This window comes from Indicator indicator, chromosome 1, assembly GCF_027791375.1.
Source record: "Indicator indicator isolate 239-I01 chromosome 1, UM_Iind_1.1, whole genome shotgun sequence".
Classification (NCBI taxonomy): domain Eukaryota; kingdom Metazoa; phylum Chordata; class Aves; order Piciformes; family Indicatoridae; genus Indicator; species Indicator indicator.
Genome location: NC_072010.1, coordinates 4286874 through 4305886, shown reverse-complemented (window position 1 = coordinate 4305886; position 19013 = coordinate 4286874). Strand labels below are relative to the sequence as shown.

The 19013-nt window shown below is 42.1% G+C and overlaps 1 protein-coding gene across 3 annotated transcripts in view; it reads left to right on the top strand.

Moving 5' to 3' along the window:
* The window catches only part of TENM4 (teneurin transmembrane protein 4), a 400376-nt gene that overhangs the window by 147511 nt on the left and 233852 nt on the right, over nucleotides 1-19013 (top strand). For 2 of the 3 annotated variants that reach the window (XM_054383335.1, XM_054383323.1), the window contains 3 exons: nucleotides 10791-11043; nucleotides 16150-16248; nucleotides 18405-18640. In XM_054383335.1, the coding sequence (XP_054239310.1) occupies nucleotides 10791-11043; nucleotides 16150-16248; nucleotides 18405-18640 (588 nt within the window). The remainder of the gene's footprint in view (nucleotides 1-10790; nucleotides 11044-16149; nucleotides 16249-18404; nucleotides 18641-19013) is intronic. The other variant, XM_054383330.1, reaches the window with a different exon arrangement.

The window sequence follows — 19013 nt, the reverse complement described above, 5'->3', positions numbered from 1 at the left end:
GAGGTCCTTTCCAACCCCTAACATCCTGTGGTCCTGTGATCCTGTGTTTAGAACTATTTGATGAGTGTGATTTGTAGCAACTCAAAATCAGGTCATGGTTGTACCATCACTCAAGACAGTGGATTTTCTTGCCTACAATTAAGGTGCTGTCCCTCATTAAGATGCAGTGAAGGTGTTTTTTCCTCAGTCACTTAGCTGGAAGGGAGCACATGGAAGCCATTGGTGCTGTTAGAATGGCACAGCAAAGTGATCTGAGCATCCTCTGGAAAATTAAGTGTTGTAATTACAACTCTCCAGACATGAGAACCCAGAGCAGAGGGGCTGAGGGTAAAATGTGGTGACTTCAGTATCTCAAATGAGTGGTGAGGCTTATGGTCAATTTTTGTGTTTGGGGTATTTCTGAAAGGCAAAGAGCTATATGTGTGTGTGTAATTTTATATATATATATAAAAGTATGATTTTAGTTTGCTTATATGACTAGACCAGAAGGGCAGGCAGTTCAACAGCTTGAGCCTTCAAAGGCTACCACTGCCTCCAGTGTATAGTATCAGGGTAGTTAAAGGTGTTCACTTTTAGTAAGACCAACAGAAAATCCAATCTCTGGGGCTGCAAGAAAATTTGCTTAGTTGGGCAGAGTGCAGGCTACTTTCTCATGTTTCCAGTAACTTATTTAAGAACTTAAACATGCTATTTAAATTTAAGTAACTCATTTACGCTCTGCCAGACATTATAGGGTTTTTTTTCCACTTTTCTCTCTGTTTAAGGCAATGATTCTTTATAAATTGTCAGAGTCTAAATAGTAATACTCTGGATTTTATTAGTCTGTGATTCGCTTTTATTAAGTTAAGGAATGAATACAGTGGGTTAGAAGTCTGCAGACCATCCTCTGACAGTGACCTGGACCTTTTTAAAAGCATTACTTGTAGGGCATTCAATTGAATCAGATGCATACTGATGAAAAAACAACCACCCAGAGCTCGCATCGACTATGTACGGCCAAAGCTTGACAGCCTAGCATCAAACAAAAAATTGATTTCAAACCCCAAAGTCAATATTTTGCTTTTGCAAAGGCACTTCGGCACTTGAGAGGAAAGTTTGCATGTAATATACACATTTGATGAGAAAAATACAGAGGGGGTGGCTTGCTTGGACTTGATTTGGTGTAGCTGTTGCTTCCTATAAACAGTAAAGCAAACAAAGTGTTAATCTGTGCAGCCAGAGTACCTTCAACTAATCCTATACGTGGCCATGTACCATCCAGCTGGGCTTGTTTTCTTATGTCATTCATCTAAACAAAGAACTGGGAGCTACAGGCCTGTCAGCCTGACCTCAGTGCCAGGGAAAATCATGGAGCAGATTGTCTTGGGAGCAATCACTGTGCACCTGAAGGATGGCCTAGGAATCAGGCCCAGCCAACACGGATTTAGGAAGGGCAGGTCCTGCCTCACCAACCTGATCTCCTTCTATGACCAGGTGACCCGCCTGGTGGACGTGGGAAAGGCTGTGGATGTAGTCTGCCTGGACTTCAGCAAGGCCTTTGACACTGTCCCCCACAGCAAACTCCTGTCCAAGCTGGCAGCCTGTGACTTGGACAGCAGCACTCTGTGCTGGGTTAGGAACTGGCTGGAGGGCAGAGCCCAGAGAGTGGTGGTGAATGGTGCCACATCCAGCTGGCAGCCTGTCACTAGTGGTGTCCCCCAGGGATCAGTGCTGGGCCCCATCCTGTTCAATATCTTTATTGATGATCTGGATGAGGGGATTGAGTCCATCATCAGTAAATTTGCAGATGACACCAAGCTGGGAGCAGGTGTTGATCTGTTAGAAGGTAGAAGGGCTCTGCAGAGGGACCTTGACAGGCTGGACAGATGGGCAGAGTCCAACATGATGGCATTCACCAAGTCCAAGTGCTGGGTGCTGCACTTTGGCCACAACAACCCCATGCAGAGCTACAGGCTGGGGTCAGAGTGGCTGGAGAGCAGCCAGGCAGAAAGGGACCTGGGGGTACTGGTTGACAGGCGCCTGAACATGAGCCAGCAGTGTGCCCAGGTGGCCAAGAGAGCCAATGGCATCCTGGCCTGCATCAGGCATAGTTTGGCCAGCCGGAGCAGGGAGGTCATTGTACCCCTGTACACACCACTGGTTAGGCCACACCTTGAGTACTGTGTCCAGTTCTGGGCCCCTCAGTTTAGGAAAGATGTTGAATTGCTGGAGCATGTCCAGAGAAGGGCAATGAGGCTGGAGAGAGGCCTTGAGCACAAGCCCTGTGAGGAGAGGCTGAGGGAGCTGGGACTGTTTAGCCTGGAGAAGAGGAGGCTCAGGGGTGACCTCACTGCTGTCTACAACTACCTGAAGGGAGGTTGTAGCCAGGAGGGGTTTGGTCTCTTCTCCCAGGCAACCAGCACCAGAACAAGAGGACATAGTCTCAAGCTGTGCCAGGGGAGGGTTAGGCTGGAGGTGAGGAGAAAGTTCTTCACAGAGAGAGTTGTTGGCCATTGGAATGGGCTGCCCAGGGAGGTGATGGAGTCACCATCCCTGGAGGTGTTCAAGAGGGGATTGGACGGGGCACTTGGTGCCATGGTTTAGATAGTCATGAGGTGTAGGGTGACAGGTTGGACTCGATGATCTTTGAGCTCTCTTCCAGCCTTCTTGAAATAAAGAAAATAATAAATAAAGAAATAAAGAAATTTAGGTGTGCTTCAGAAGTCCTTGTAGTTTATAAAGCTTAGACTTGTCAGTCAATAACAAGGTGCCATTTTGCCATTTCATTTGCTGTTTTGGTTTCTAGGTACTCTGTTTCCACAATTTATTTACAAAATGAAGCATGATTGCACTGTGCCAGCTCTGGAGTCCTCAGCAGAGGGAAAATTGGGACCTGTTGGAGCAGATTTAAAGAAGGCCATAAAAATTATCATAGGGCTAGAACCACTCTGCTGTGAGGGCACACTGAGAGAGTTGGGGTTGTTCAGCCTGCAGATGAGAAGATTCTGGGGACACTTTTCAGTACTTAAAGTGAGCCTACAAGAAAGATGGGGACAGTCTTTTTAGCAGGGCCTGTTACAATAGTACAAGGGGTGATGATGTTATTTTAAACTAAGAGACGGAAGATTTAGACTAGGTACAAGCAAGACGTTTTACATTGAGGGTGGTAAAACATTGACATAGATTGCCCAGAGAGGTGGTAGATGCCCCATACCTTGAAACATTCCAGGTCAGGTTGGATGGGTCTCTGAGCAACCTGCTCTAGTTGAAGATGTCCCTGCTCAGTGCAGCAGGGGTCGACTAGATGACCTTTATATCCCTTCCAACCCAACCCATTCTATAATTCTGTGATTTTTCACACATTGTACACATCTGGAGTTGAAGTTTAGATTTTGATAGTAAGAGTCTTTTTTTTTTTACTGGTCCTGATATATGTAGCTTTATCAACTATGTCTAAAATAGCTGTAGGTAGTGTTGTCATTAGAATTCGTTACAGCTTTTTATGGTCTGCATCTTTTTTTGGTATCTGCTTATTATCACAGTAGTTATTGCAGATTCAAAGTCCAAGCTGTGCATTTAGAGGAGCACTCAAACCTGTTTACATTGGTCTAGCCATTTTCTTTTGCCAAATGAGCTTGTAGGATTTTTCTGAACAAGAAACTGCACCAAATTTACAACGCAGGTGTGCACAGGAAAGTTTTTCTTAAGGTTTGATCATCCATAAAACATAGTTGGCTGCATGTCTATGCACATAGCATTATAAAGCACCAGTGAGATATGAGGCTGTGAAGACTGGGATTCAAAGAGCTCAACTTTGAGAAGACTCTGAACCAGAATACTCTCCCTAATGAGGACATATACACTGCTGATTTTAACTGCATGGTGACTGTGCCTTTCTCTGGTGAGAGTCCCTGGTGGAACAGCAGCTCTCTGTTATGCTGTTGCTTAAAATACAATAGAGAAAAAAAACCAAGGTTCCTTTCCTATTGTTGTTTTGTTACTTAATGGAAATTATACCTCAGTCCTCCATTTTCTTTTATGATTCAGTGTCATTTTTTTGGCTTAGCATTTCAAAAAAACAGCTGCACAATATGTTGCTAGAGAAAAACATGTATTTCACAGCATGGTACAAACACTCCTCTTGATGGTAGGAGAAACTAGTCTTATGTCAAATTCAGTGGAGATACGTCATAAGGAGAGATTTAATCACTCAAATTGTACCACTCATTCCAGGTTTTAAGTGTTAGTGAGGGAAAACAGACATCTCTGCATGGAGAAATCATCAGAATACTGAACAATCTGTTTCACTCCATCTCTGTCACTATCCTGTGGCATGGCTTCCTCATCAGACTGCCTGACTGTCCCATGTAGAAAAGGCTGTTATAACACATTCCCTGAAGGAGGAAATTCTCCTCTAGGTTGCAGAATACCACTAATAGCCCTGCTTGGTTTGACAGAGTTGCCACCTCTGCACATTGCTTCAATTCAGTCCTGATGTTGCACTTTCAGCTTGCTGCAGATGGGAAGAAGATCCTGGTCTGCAGGTGATCCTTGTTGTCATCAGAAGCTACCAAGCTATCCCATGAGCATACAACATCTCCCATTATGATTTTTTCTCCTCATATCTTTTCATTATCTGTCAACTTAAGGGTTAAATATTTTGCTTGCTTGGCATTTTGCACATGCCATCATTGGCTTGATTTGCGTTTGATAGGGAACCTGTTTTTGGCAAGCTATCTCACTTTGAACATCAAACTCTCTGTGCCCCATGCAAAGGTACTGGAGAAAACCCAGTTGAATCTTTCATAGTCCACCTGACCTTAGGTGGCTCATCAGATTAATGACTGAAGGCATCCCAACTTCCATACCCAGTGGCAGTCAAAGGGACAAGGGAGCCTAGCCTATGAAGGTGATTTTAGCTGGCTAGTGGTTTAAGTGCTGTGAGCAGCAGATTGAAACATGGGCCTGGAGCTGAAGCAAGACTGCTAGCTGCTCTGACAGTTAAATGCAGAGTTCATGATTTTAAAAAAGATTGTTTCCTCTGGAATGGGCCAGGTGGGGGTTGGTCTCTTCTCCCAGGCAACCAGTGACAGAACGAGAGGACACAGTCTCAAGCTGTGCCAGGGGAGGGTTAGGCTGGATGTTAGCAAGAAATTCTTCACAGAAAGAGTGATTAGCCATTGGAATGTGCTGCCCAGGGAGGTGGTGGAGTCACCGTCCCTGGAAGTGTTTAAAATAAGCCTGGATGAGGCACTTAATGCCAGGGTTTAGTTGATTAGAAGGTGTTGGGTGATAGGTTGAACTAGATGATCTTGAAGGTCTTGTCCAACCTGGTTAATTCTGTGATTCTGTGATTCTGTGTGATTGCTCAGTGTGTGGGAATAAGCATGAGTGCCCAAAGTCACACTACCATGTTAGTCATCAAAGCTACTGTGGAGTTTTAAGTTCAAGAGAGCAATGAGTGATTCATTCCACCTGGCATTGTATACAGTGAGTAAAACAAAATATTTTATGTACCCAACCCAGACACCAGTCAGGCATCAGGCTGTCTGAATATGAGCAGACATGCAAATGACAAATGTGTGGAAGAACAGGAGAAGCTGGGGAAAAAAAAGATGAGAACACATTTTTCACTCTGAGGTTAGCACATTTGCCCTGAACAGAATCCCCAAACCTAATGAATCAGAAAGTGTAATTGTTACATAGACTAATTTCAAAACAGTAATACTCATTAAAGATTAAGGGAAAGAAAAGGAGCATGGGATTCAGACCTTTTATTCAAATGTTGTCATATTAGCTCTTCATTGGTAATCTTTTTATGGTTCCCATTTATTCAATTCTTCATTCACAGGATTCTGTCAAGGCTCTCTAATATGTGCCAAGTACAAGCCTCATTAACTGAGTTATCTTTCAGCTCTGCTTTATCTGTGTTACCAAGCCAGTGTTAGTCAATGACATTTTAATGTTAAACAACAAACAAAGGAAGTAACACAAAGGCAACTTGATTTCTATTGGTGTTCTTTGCAATCAGATTTTCAATGTTTCATTACATTTGAATACTGATACGTTTCATGTTTGATGCCCTTTGGAGACCCATTACAAAAAATGGAGCTTACAGGGGTGTTCATTAAGTTGTGAGCTATTTGGACTTCCACATTGCCAGCCTATCTTCCAGAAATGTTGAGGTTTATATGAACATGAGCCAGCAGTGTGCCCAGGTGGCCAAGAACGCCAATGGCATCCTGGCCTGCATCAGGAATAGTGTGGCCAGCAGGAGCAGGGAAGTCATTGTGCCCCTGTACTCAGCACTGGTTAGCCTACACCTCAAGTACTGTGTCCAGTTCTGGGCTCCAATTTAAGAAGGACATTGAGACACTTGAACATGTCCAGAGAAGGGCAGCGAGGCTGGGGAGAGGCCTCGAACACAAACCCTGTGAGGAGAGGCTGAGGGAGCTGGAATTGTTTAGCCTGGAGAAGAGGAGGCTCAGGGGTGACCTCATTGCTGTCTACAGCTACCTGAAGGGAGGTTGTAGCCAGGAGGGGTTTGGTCTCTTCTCCCAGGCAATCAGCACCAGAACAAGAGGACACAGTCTCAAGCTGCACCAGGGGAAGTTTAGCTTGAGGTGAGGAGAAAGTTCTTCACGGAGAGAGTTGTTAGCCATTGGAATGTGCTGCCCAGGGAGGTGGTGGAGTCACCATCCCTGGAGGTGTTCAAGAGGGGATTGGACATGGCACTTGGTGCCATGGTTTAGTAGTCATGAGGTGTAGGGTGACAGGTTGGACTTGATGATCCTTGAGATCTTTTCCAACCTTTATTGATTCTGTGATTCTGTGGTCTCTGGGACTCTGCTTCATTGATACCTGGTGTATGAGACTGAGAGGGTTCCTTTGGTATTGACAGGTCTCTTCAAGGCAAAAATCATTCCATAAACTGTGTTATTTAACTCTGGATAATGCTAGGAATTTGGAGGGGTGAGGGGGCTGGTCCTAAATAGAATATGTTGGGTTTTTTATTCCAAGTAGAGAGGGAAGGACATTGTTTAGCACCAGATTTAGTAGGGTTAGGTAATAGTTGGGCCTGATGATCTTAAAGATCTTTTCCAACCAAAACAATGCTATGATTCTGTGATAAACTTCATGTCATGGAAACCAAAGAGGAAAACTGAGAAGGAAAATATGGGAAATTCTCTCTTTCTGAGTAAACCAAGATAACTTACAAATAGTTGCAGTTATCCATCTTAAGTCTTGGGGAGCCTAGTGTCACACATAGCAGGAGAATCAGAGCATCTTCCTACTGTCTAAGATCCATACACATACATGCAGACAGCCTGAAGGTTCTCCTGCTTGGGAGGAAATATGACCACACACTTTATATCACTCAAACCTTGTTGAACAGGTTAAAAAGAGCATGTTCAAAGAAGGGGACAGTTGTAATTTTAGGAAATCAAGAAAGAATTTGCTTTTCGGGCTTCCCTTGTCCTGTGACCACAGAAGGTAAGAACCTCAACAGTTTTGTAACATCAGGAAAGTCATGCACAGCTGCACTAATTTTCACTAATTTTCAGTGGAACATTTCATAGCTTGTGCTTTCATCTACACCTTTTTTTAATGTTCCTTCACTTCAGAAGAAGTGGAAAAAAAAAAGAAATGGTGAGGCAAGGCAAATAGTTTCTAATCCTAGTCAAGGTATATTTAATTCAGTAATGCTCAGACATGCCATAAGTGTTCAGAATTTGTATATGAATGAAATTAAAAATATACTGCTTGGAAAAACTGCTTCAATGTCAGAAAAAGAAGAAATGCAAGCTATAAAATCCTGTGAAAAATCACATAGAGGAGAGTAAGATAGATGTGCTGTCTTTACATAGCAAAGAAATCACAGAGGATATGCAAATAGAGAATGAAAATGACACATTTTTACTTGATTTGAAAGCATTATCCATAAGAGCATCTGCAATGTGTCTGCAATAATAGGATGTAAATTGGAATTTGCATAACAGATCTTTTGAAACAGATTCGGATTCAGAGTGTTAAAATGGAGTCTCCAATAGGGAAAGCCAACTGATATCCAGGAGAACTTCACAAAGCACCTATTGCATATTCCAGGATTTACCCTTTTGCCCTTTTCTGTTTGTGTCAAGTATTTATCTCAGACATCAGGTGTAATAAAACTGAAATAACTCGTGCTGGAAAACCTTTGGTAGGATACCCTTATTACACAAGTCATTTTCTCTGGGAAGAATAAAGTTCTTGTAATAGATTGACAGCCCTAAAAACTGGAAATGCTCTATTTATGTTCATCTCCCTCATCCTGGAATTGCTACATTGGTCTTGTCTCCCTTTGTCTGCAAGCAGACACATTCCTGAGACTGCAGTTTTTGGTGCCTTCTGTGATTACCTCCCTGTCTTCCTTCTGCCTCTCAGCAAACGAGGCCCAGCCAAGAAGTCATGGCTGCTGTCTGTTGAGTGGGAGACAGAGTCACCAATTCACCTAAGCTAGCAGTGGGTTTCTTCCACTCTTGTTTATATTGCCTCCATGGACAGGACTTCATTTAAGTGACAGTCTCCAATAATATTCAGTCCAAGGATATTATTCTTAATTCACCTGGTGCTGCAAAAATGAGGTCAGAATCGATTTAGTTCTGACATTCTTCATCCAGGCAGTCCCTGGTCATTTCTCTGTCCTTCCCTTTAGTTTGCTGGCTGATGTATAGAAAGCTAACTAGTGTTAGATCAGAGTCCGTATAGTGTTACTAATTTTGGATGAGTAGGCTAAGACAGAGTCCTGAACAGTCCATTTGATTCCCAGGAATAATCATGGAATCATAGAACAGTTTGAGTTGGAAAGGACCTTTAAAAGTCATCTAGTCCAACCCCCCTGCAGTGAGCAGGGACATCTTCAACTAGATTAGGTTGCCCTGAGCCCCATCCAACCTGATCTGGAATGTTTCCAGGGATAGGGCATCTACCACCTCTCTAGGCAACCTGTGGAGTGTCTCACCACCCTGACTGTAAAAAATTTCTCCCATCTGTCTAGCCTGAATCTCCCCTTTTTTAGTTTAAAACCATCACCCCCTGTGTGTCAAAAGAGGCCCTGCTAAAAGGCCTGTCCCCGTCTTTTTTATAGGCCCCCTTTAAGTACTGAAAAACCACAATAAGGTCCCAGAATAGCAGAGAATCATAGAATATTGTTGGTTCAACCTTCGATTCAGCACTGCAAGGTCATCACTAAACCATGTCCCTAAAGGTCTTGCCAGAGCCTTCTCTTCTCCAGGTTGAACAACCCCAGTTCTCTGATCCTGGCCTCACAGAAGAGGGGTTCCAGCACTATGGTCATTTCTTAATCCAGATTTAAAAAATGTCATTAAATATCAAGGTAAATTTTTATATCACCATCTCTATGGTAATTTAGAACTGTGAAAAGTTCATTCAGTTCTGAGCTGTCTAACTAGAGAACATGAGTGTTAGCTTTTCATGGTACAGGACTCTCTCTGCTAAGTATTAGATTGATATCATACGCATCTTTTTTTTTTTTTTTTCAAATAAGGCATCAGATAAGTGTTGTACCTTAATGCAGTGCAAGCATGAACCTGCTAAAATCAGAGAGGAATGCTTCCTGTATCTCATGTTCAGTATGCTGAACTGTCACTCTCTCTCCAGTTCCATCAAATATTTTAATTTTTCTTCACTTCCTTGGAAAGAACCTGTAAAGGTCATCTATTCCAACCATCCTGCAGCAAGCAGGGACACCTCCAATTACATCAGGTTGCTCAGAGTCCCATCAAGTCTGATCTTGAATGTCTTCAGGGATGGGGCTTTCAGTACCTCCCTGGGCAACCTGTTCCAGTGTTCCACCACCCTCATAGTAAAAAACTTCTTAATGTCCTAATCTACCTTCCTCTAGTTTAAAACCATTCCCCCTGTCCTATTGCTACATGCTCTTGTAAACAGTCTCTCCTGAGCTTTCTTGTAGGCCCCCTCCAGGTACAGTAATTTTAAGTATCCTTCAGGTACTAGTGAATTAAATTTAATTGAAAAACTGAAAATATCGGTATAACCAGCACTAGATTGCTCTTTCCTAAATGTTTGCTTTCCTCAATCTACTTCCCTCAGACTCTTGGCTAACAAGTACATGAGTTTTACTCAAATAAAAGTACATCACTATCACTGATCTTTACATCTTTCTTCACCATATGTTGTTTCATTTTCCTGACACCTCAGTTTTTATGCCACATGCATTTTTTACTCCACCTGAGTGCATCTCTAACAACACAAACTATTGGATTTTGTGAAATTGTATAGCCCTGACACATTTTTATGGCTTTCCCTAAACTCAGCCTATGATTAAATGTATTCTCAGTCTTCTCATTGACTTAACTATTGGAAGTTCTCTGACAAAGCAGGCTGAACAAACTTCACTGGGAGCAGAATATCCATCATGAAATTGCTCTCAAGTGTTATCTAGCCAGGCCAGTTGGATTTTTCATGCTTTATCACAAATCAGTGTCACAGATAGATTACAGTTTGCAACCTGCAGTTGTTCGTTGGAGTTAACTTGGCTGTCAGGGCAGCCTTTTTGAAGTACTTTAAGCTTTCAGAACTTCTGTGTATGAAACTGAAATATTTTTCTGGCCAGCTCGGGGATCAATGCGTGTGTCATTACAGCACATAGAGCAAGGCTGTGTTATCCTTTGGAGTCTGATTTAGCATATGTTGGATCCCAGCCTTCCTACTCTTTAGGAGTGCCTGCCCAGAAATGAGTGTGCTACAGAACAACTAAAATCTTAAAAAAAATTTTACTTCTGTTGTAGATCATCCTCCAAATCTTCAAAACCATTCAAGACTTCGAACCCCACCACCTCCAATATCACATGCTCACACCCCAAATCAACATCATGCGGCCTCCATCAACTCCCTAAACAGAGGGAACTTCACTCCACGCAGCAACCCCAGCCCAGCTCCTACGGACCACTCTCTCTCTGGAGAACAACCAGCCAGCACGCAAGAGCCAGCCCATGCTCAGGACAACTGGTTACTTAACAGTAACATCCCACTGGAGACTAGGTAAGTCATTTTCTTCAGGATTTTGGAATGTTCTGCCTGTGTGTGCTGAGGATGGTATAGAAAATACATCTCTATAGTTAGTCGTTCAGTTTCTGTGCTGGTGTTTGGCTGAAGTATTTTCTGTTGTGTTTATTACTCCTCATGTCTTTTTTGTTTGGTCTAGGAGAAGAGGAAATTGCTCTTTGTTCATAAACTAAAAATATTGCCTCAACAGCTGCTTGTAAGGTTATTTTCCTCATTTAAACTTGGAATCAGGATCATAGATTAAAATATTCTTGGTTTTCTTTCTTTTGTTTTCCTTTAATGTCTTTTCCTCCTATGTGGTAGGATAGATCAATATCCTATTTAAGATACTGAAATCAGTCAATATTTGAAAAGATTTAGCCTTCTATCTGTACCTCATCAAGCAGATACTTTTGTAGTGCCTCGTTCAGGAAAGGCTGATCTTGTTTCACCTCATGAGGAGAGGTTGGCTGCAGCATTTTACTGTGCTATACAATTGCTCCAGCAAGCATGAAACACTTGAAAGCCAGGCATCAATCAACTAATGATGGCTGCATTTAGCCTTTAAATTATTTTCCACCCATGCAACATGTGAAGAGTGTGACCAGGTCCACTGTTCTAGTTCATAGCTCTGTTTAGGTTCTACATAGGTTTTGGGAAAGCAAGTTAGTATACTCCCTCAGCCTCAGTCCTCCCTTCTGATGGTGAGTGCATTCTTGCTGTCTACTTAAAATTCAGTGTTTACATTCTCCAGAGGTTTTGCTTCACCATTTCCTTTGCTTTTGACAGACAACTGGAGATGCTGGAGTCATTAGCCTCCATACATGGTATCTTTTTCAGTCTGGAGAGAAGTCTTTCTTCCTTCATTTGTCTTACCTTCTGAAACCAAGAAAAAAGATCTTAGACAGCAAAAAAAAAAACATGTACTAAATGAAAAGTGAGCCAGGGGCTAAATTTGTTGCATCACTGCCTCTGAGAATCTCATTGAGATCAGGGTAGCTCTGTCTGTGTCCTGGAACAAAATGTGCCCAATTTTGCCAGATTCTGCTAAGAAAATGTTTTTTAAAAATGAATGCATCTGTCGATTTTTTTGAAGATGAGCTCTGTCTGCTGGCCCTCTGAAACTTCCAAAACAGACCTCAATATCACATTTGATGGCATTTAAGGATAATTAATTTCATTGTAAATACCTGATTAAAAAGATCCAAATGAGCATCTGAATCCAAAAGATTATGACAAAATTATAAGCGAGTACTACAAGTGTGATTTGGCAACAGTTTCAGTACTTACACTGTGTAATTCTTGAGCATATATACCCAAGTACGGACTTCTGTGTGCAATTTCTTGGGGGAAAATAAAAATAAAAAAACATTAAAAAAATCCTTAGGCCCCATTCCTGCAGCCTTTTGGTGTATAATTCTCTATAACTCAGGAGGTAGACCTATGCCTTTTTCTAAACCATGGGACAATTTCACTGGAGAAGAGATAATATACTGTTTTAATAGAACCAAGGCATCCTCACAGCTGGCTGGAGTCTTTTAGAACCCATCATCATAGCTGAGAAAGAACATCCTTGCATCTGGATCAGTGGAGGAATATCAGAGAGAGAAACTCTTTGATGAAAACATCATATCCCTCTTTGTCCAATTCTGATGGCAATCAGAGAGGGATATGGGGAGGCAATGCTATCTTAATAAATACTGGAGTTCATAGAACAATTATTGGGCTAGCCCTGGAGAATTCCTGTTAAATTCTAAATGGGTCCAGCCTTAAAGTCTGTTGTTATTTCTTCCTCACAAAATCTTTGTGGATGACAGTTTTTTCAAGATGTGAAGCCAACTATTCTATCTTCAAGTGGGCTGGTCACATTCTTCCTGTTAACCAGATGGAATGTTGGAGGCCTACCTGCATGAAAAGCTCTTTCAGCATCATTTGATGATTTCACTTGCATCACAGATCAGTCAGATTTGTAATTGATCTGTCATTTAATGATTTTCTTAATTAGGTAGAAAATGGGGTGTTTCAAGACTGATGTTGTGGCTTTTGACATAGTGGTTGGAATGGCATAATTTTGGCCAGTGTCTCTTCAGACAAAGAACATCTTGGAAAAGAATCTGCACTTTGATGCCAAACAGCAAATAAGCACATTGACACAGCACAGCTGACTGGCTTTTGTGCCTTCTCTAAACAACGTTAAGAAAAACAAATGTGTTATAATGGTGTCATAATGCACAGAAGCTGTGCAGCACGGTTGAGCAGTAAATCTGTGAGAAATCTCCTCTCTACCAATGTGCTCTTCCAACATGGAGAACTCTTCCATGTCCCTCAATGGGAATTCTGTAGACATGTAAGATTAGGTTTCAGAACTGTCTGGCCAGCTTGGATGCCCAGCTCTGCTTCATCCGTGAAGCTGCAAAGATTTTTAGAACCAAAAAAAGACCTCCACCCAAGAGAATAAAATGTCCAATATGTAATAAAATAAATCCTGGCCAAGAGACATTAATCCAAGAATTAAGACCTTTGAAGTCTAGCAAGAGGAGATTATAGTAATCTCATGTCAAAACCAGAATTGTATTTCTGTTGAATATCCGTTATTTTTAAATCCAGTATTAGTCAACAGAGAGAGGAAACACGAAGAAAACTACGTCTTTTAAACAGGGATTGTGACAGGCTGTGAAACCTGACCACAGTTACAGATTTTAAGCACCCAGAGTTTGAAGAGGCTTGATTTTGACTGCCCTGGATTCCAGGCAGTATTCAGAACTGGGAATTTAGGATGGTTTACCACTGCCTTGAAATTTCCATGCTCTGAAGCGAAGGCAGAGATGTGTGGCCCAAATATAGAGCTGACATGCTAGGTGTACCTTATATCTGAGAACTTTATATGTTGCAAGAAGAGCCCCTCCTCTTGTCTCCTTCCTTTTCATTAGTTTCCCTTTACTCCCTTTTCTCTATTTCTCCTTTTTCCTCTTTCTTTTCCTATCTGCTCCCTTTTTTGTTGCTTTAAAAGCAATATATTATCAAGGTTGTGATGAGAAGATCTTTACTCAGCAGTCACTCCTGACAGGTAAGTCAGTTCTCCCCCGCCCCGTATTTATTCCTCACTCTTCCTTCTGTGGCCTCCTTTCTGGTCCTGTACATTTGACCTTTCAGGAGCAAACAAATGCCAAGTAGATGGACACATAATTAATAAACCAACTTTCAGGAGACTTCTATTCCCAGGAAATTTCATGTGATAATCATGTATGGTCAGATACTACCACAACTCATAATGAGAAGGGAGCATGGTTTGTAACTAGACAGTGATTCACAGGTGATCTCCAAGGGAGCAGACTCTGTCCAGCCTTCAGTGAGGAGGACAGGCATGCATTAGTCACCTCGGTGACCCAGCGACCTCTCTATGCAAATGCATACATTATAAGATTATGTAACCCTCCCCTCTTCTGTTTTATTGACAATCCACAACTGAAATTCATGGAACCAATTTGACATGGATTTTAACCACTGATGAACTTTTATTGATTGGTGTGTTGCTAGATGCCTTGCCTCTTACCCATTAAATGCTCAGTGCATGTACATATGTTGCTTCTCTCTGCATTGGATTCAGCATCCAACCTTTTCTGCATTCCCAGGGAATGTAAGGAAGCCACAAACACTTGGGGATAGATGGATGTCTCAAGTGCTATGGCACACAGCTCACGCATGTCGATCCACTTTACTCCAAAGTTATGAATAGGAGTCACTTTCATTCAGAGTTCTGTCAAAGCATCCCAGGGGACTCCAAAAGCCCTGAGTTGAGCTACAGAAGTTCTGGCATTAGCAGCAGGAAGAGGAGGAAATGAAAATGAAAATGAAGGTTGAGGCGGTTTTAGAAGAAACAGTATCACAGTTTGAATAATGTGACAGGCCTGGTTTCTCTTTGTATAGCATGTTACCTGCATCCAGTTTCTTTGGCAGGGGAGTTCTCATTTGAATTCACATTGTGTCACTTAGGTCCTGTAAATGCTTAAATCCTGCATATGTGATAAAGTGTCACAATGCTATTATGTTCCTTATGGTAGTTTTGGCCAGGGAATTTATTCACAGTCATACTTAAATTCAGTTTTGATGATGAAAACAGACATGGGCAAAATCAGGACCTGTTTTTTGTTTTAAAAAACATGTGAGGAATATTCTTTTGCCAGGTCTTGAGGAACAAGCCTGAAGGTGAGAAAGGCACAGTCTCTTCCCAGCTGTGCTTCTGACTTAATTCTTTATGTTCCTGCTATTCTCTTCAAAAAGTACAAAACAGTCTAGCATATATAGGCCAAAAAGTGACTCATCAAAGTACATGCTGGGGAGACCAGATACTGAAAAATGCCACTGTTGTGTTCAGACTCAGACCCAGGCTCTTTTACATGCAGGCCTATTGCCTGTATTATCCAGATTAGAGCCCATGCTCTGGTATTGGTATCTGGGTTACAGCAAAACTTTTCCAGCTTCTATCTGAATATTATAGAGATTAAACAAACCTTGTATTTTGAAACCTCTAACTAGCAAATTATTGCTCCATACAGAAAAACAAATTCATCGAATGGGTGACTAAAAAGCTCTCAAATGCAAATTAGAAATTTAAGCAAAGGAGTGGCAGATTTTTGCTGGAAATCCATGAGTGTGTGAGGCGTAGGTGTTCTACCAAGGTATTGGCTGAAGTGTCCTTAGATACTGTGCTGTGCAGGGTAACAATAGTACCAGTGCAGGAGTGTAACAAGGGTACAGCTGTGCTGGATCGAAATCCAGTCTTCTGAATCCAGCAGTTTGAAAGGTTTCATGTGTCACTGGCAATAAATAATGTGAAATGAAGAAAGACATCAACTCTTGTTTATACATGCCCATGGGCATGTGTGCTTCTATGTGTGTATATGCGTATGTACCAGGATATAGAGAGAGAAGTGAGCATTCTTAAAAGCTATATATGTATATGTGTAGCATCTTATACATATAAATATATGGTCCATCATTCTAATTCCATGCACAACTGCACTATAACCATTGTGGTTTATAAGATCACACTTCATATATGCATGACTCACTGGCTTCATTCATGTTTCCATATGTATGTAGAAACATAGCAAAGCAGACATTCCTAGAGACATTGCAGGACAACCTCATTGAGATGGACATTCTCACCTCCTCCCGACATGACGGTGCTTACAATGATGGGTATGTGACACTTCTGTGGTCTTCCTCTTTACTGTACAGTCATTATATGATCCTTGCATGAAAGCATTTGGTCCTTCCAGTGTTTAAGGGCAACACCATTGCTGGCCTCTTGCAAGATGGCTTTAAAAGAATGAAGTTCTGAGGCTTGGAGCACTGTGTCCTGTACATATTAATGGCAGATTCATTAATATGCTCGTGAGCCACAGCATGCCATTTGCTTTTTTTTTCTTTTTTCCCTTGCTGCTTTGAAAGTAATTTCATTAGAAGTACCTACAGCAATTTTGAGTCTCTCATAAACTAAGATGAATTTAATTTCCTTGGAAAATCTTAAACCATTATTGTGCTGGCAGCCTGATACTTCATTGTTAAACTGATATTTTCTACATACTTTATCTTACAAGAGTCTCCTCGTGGTGTTTGTAAGGCAAGCCTTTGATTTTGACTTAACCACACATTCTGGCATCTCTGCCTAGCTTTTGATCATGTAACTTTAAAAGTTATAAGCAGCTTTTAACTTGTTGGTCAAGGTCAAAAAGCTGTTGACCTTGTGTTGGCAGTTCCTAATTTGGTAGCCATCATTAACTGAAAATGTGATTAGAGTACCTGATATACTTTGAATGTTGGACTTGATGATCTAAGTTTTTTCCACCTAAAACAATTCTATGATTCTGTGGTTCTACTTGAACACTACAGGTACCTTTTTTTGCTCAGAACTGATACACCTGTGTCTAAGTAATTTCCAAAACACAGGATGGTATCTGGCTGTTTGCAAAAATGAATGTTTTGATGTAGAGCATCAGAGCAGTAGAAATAATGTCTCTTTCTCTAATGCTCATCAGTCTTACTTAGAGCACCAATAAAACCAAGGGTGTAATGCTGCAAACACCTATTTTGGAGAATTATGTGTTACTTTATACTGCACAAATCAGTGGCTTTTCTGCATGGTAGTGTTTCTGCATGTGACATTTCTCCCTGTGACTGCACAAGTGACTTGTAGGGGAAAATAGAGTCATGTCTCCATCTGGTACAATCCACTGGCTTGCCTGAATACCATGGATCCATGCTGATTGTGTTTAAGCTGGCTGCAACTCTAGCCCCATAAGCCATGGCAGAAGGTGCTGCACTGGGGCTTTCTCTGTTCTGACAAGCTGCATTTTTGCTTTACATCAGCATGGTGATAGATGAGTCAGATCTGTTTCCCAAGATGCATTCCTGGAATTTGAATGCCTTGTACTTCACAATGTCCCTCCAAAATTAGGTTTTTCATTTACAATTCCCATGGAAAGAACTCCCATTGGGACATTTCAGCAACTCGTGAACTGCAGTGGGTTCTTTTTGTGCTAACTTTCATGAGTCTCACACAAGGTCCTCAGAGGCTGGCTTTCAGGCTGCGTTTGTAGCAATGGGCTAAAGACTGTGCTTCCCAATGTGTCACTGGACAGGAAACGCTGTTGCCTTTGACAGTAATTCACACTTTTTAAAAGCAGGCATCAAACTAAGCTGTTCTGGACAGCTTTCTGGAAGCAGATGCCTCTCCCCTCTGGCAATACACAGCACTTGGAATTCTGGCATTTGGTGCTTTTAGTCATGCCATTGTCCAACATTTGAACTTGCCATGCGGGGTCAGTGTGAATATTCCCCTCTGTGACAATTTGGGTGCTATGGAATGGCTTCAGCTCTCTTTCCCCATCTCCATTCACCAATGCCATATAAAAAAACGCTCTCATGCAGTGATCAACAAATTGGTAAACACCCTCCCCTCTTTAATCCAACCTACGCTCCTCTTCAGTCTCCATAGGGCTTTTCTGTGGGAACCTGAGCAGGCCCCTGGTGCTGCCCCTGCCACCAGTCTGTTGTAGCTGTGCTTGGGGTATTCATCTCACTCTAACGCCAGCGCTTCCACAGAAGGGACTCCTGTCCTTGAAGAGTTCTCTGTGGCATTGTTGGCACTGTGATTTTTTTGTTTTGTTTTTCTTTACTCTGTGTGACTTGCCTTTGATTTTTATTCTTCTCTTTTGTGCATGCCATCCGTGTCCATAGCCAGTGTTGAGCGGAGCTGCTTTCTTCGTCCTGGTAGCAGTCGTCATCCTCCCACCCCACATCTCCTTTGGCTTCAGCTTGTGTGAGAAGTCACTTGTTGGTCTTTCTTCCCTCAGGCACTTCCTCTTCAAACCTGGAGGCACTTCTCCCCTTTTTTGTACAACTTCGCCGGGATATCCCTTGACGTCCAGCACTGTGTACTCACCTCCCCCTAGGCCCCTTCCCAGAAGTACCTTCTCTAGGCCTGCCTTTAACCTGAAGAAGCCCTATAAGTACTGTAACTGGAAATGTGCTGCTCTGAGTGCCATTGTCATCTCAGTCACGCTGGTGATCCTGCTGGCGTATTTCATAGGTAAGGTTATTTCAGCTTATTTTCTGCTTTTCTTTAATTTCTTTGAAAAACCCACCCTCAAAGCTAACATTTGAGAAGCAGAGGGTCAAGACTGCGGTAGAAAGTGATGGAAAAATAAGGTCTCTGATCACTTAATGTGGTTGCAGTGCTATGGTAGGGAGCCTGACACGTCATAGAGACAGAAGAGCTTAGTAAAGCATGAGTTCAATGGCATGGACTGTTTATATTCTGCAAAGGAAAGTGTACCTGGAGTAAGATAAACCCACCAGATTTCCCCAAAGGGGCCCCTTAAAACAGGCAGTGAGGTCCATGTCCAGTCCCAGTCACATCCAGGTCTGTGGGATTCCCTGCTCTTGACTTTGATGGGGCAGGG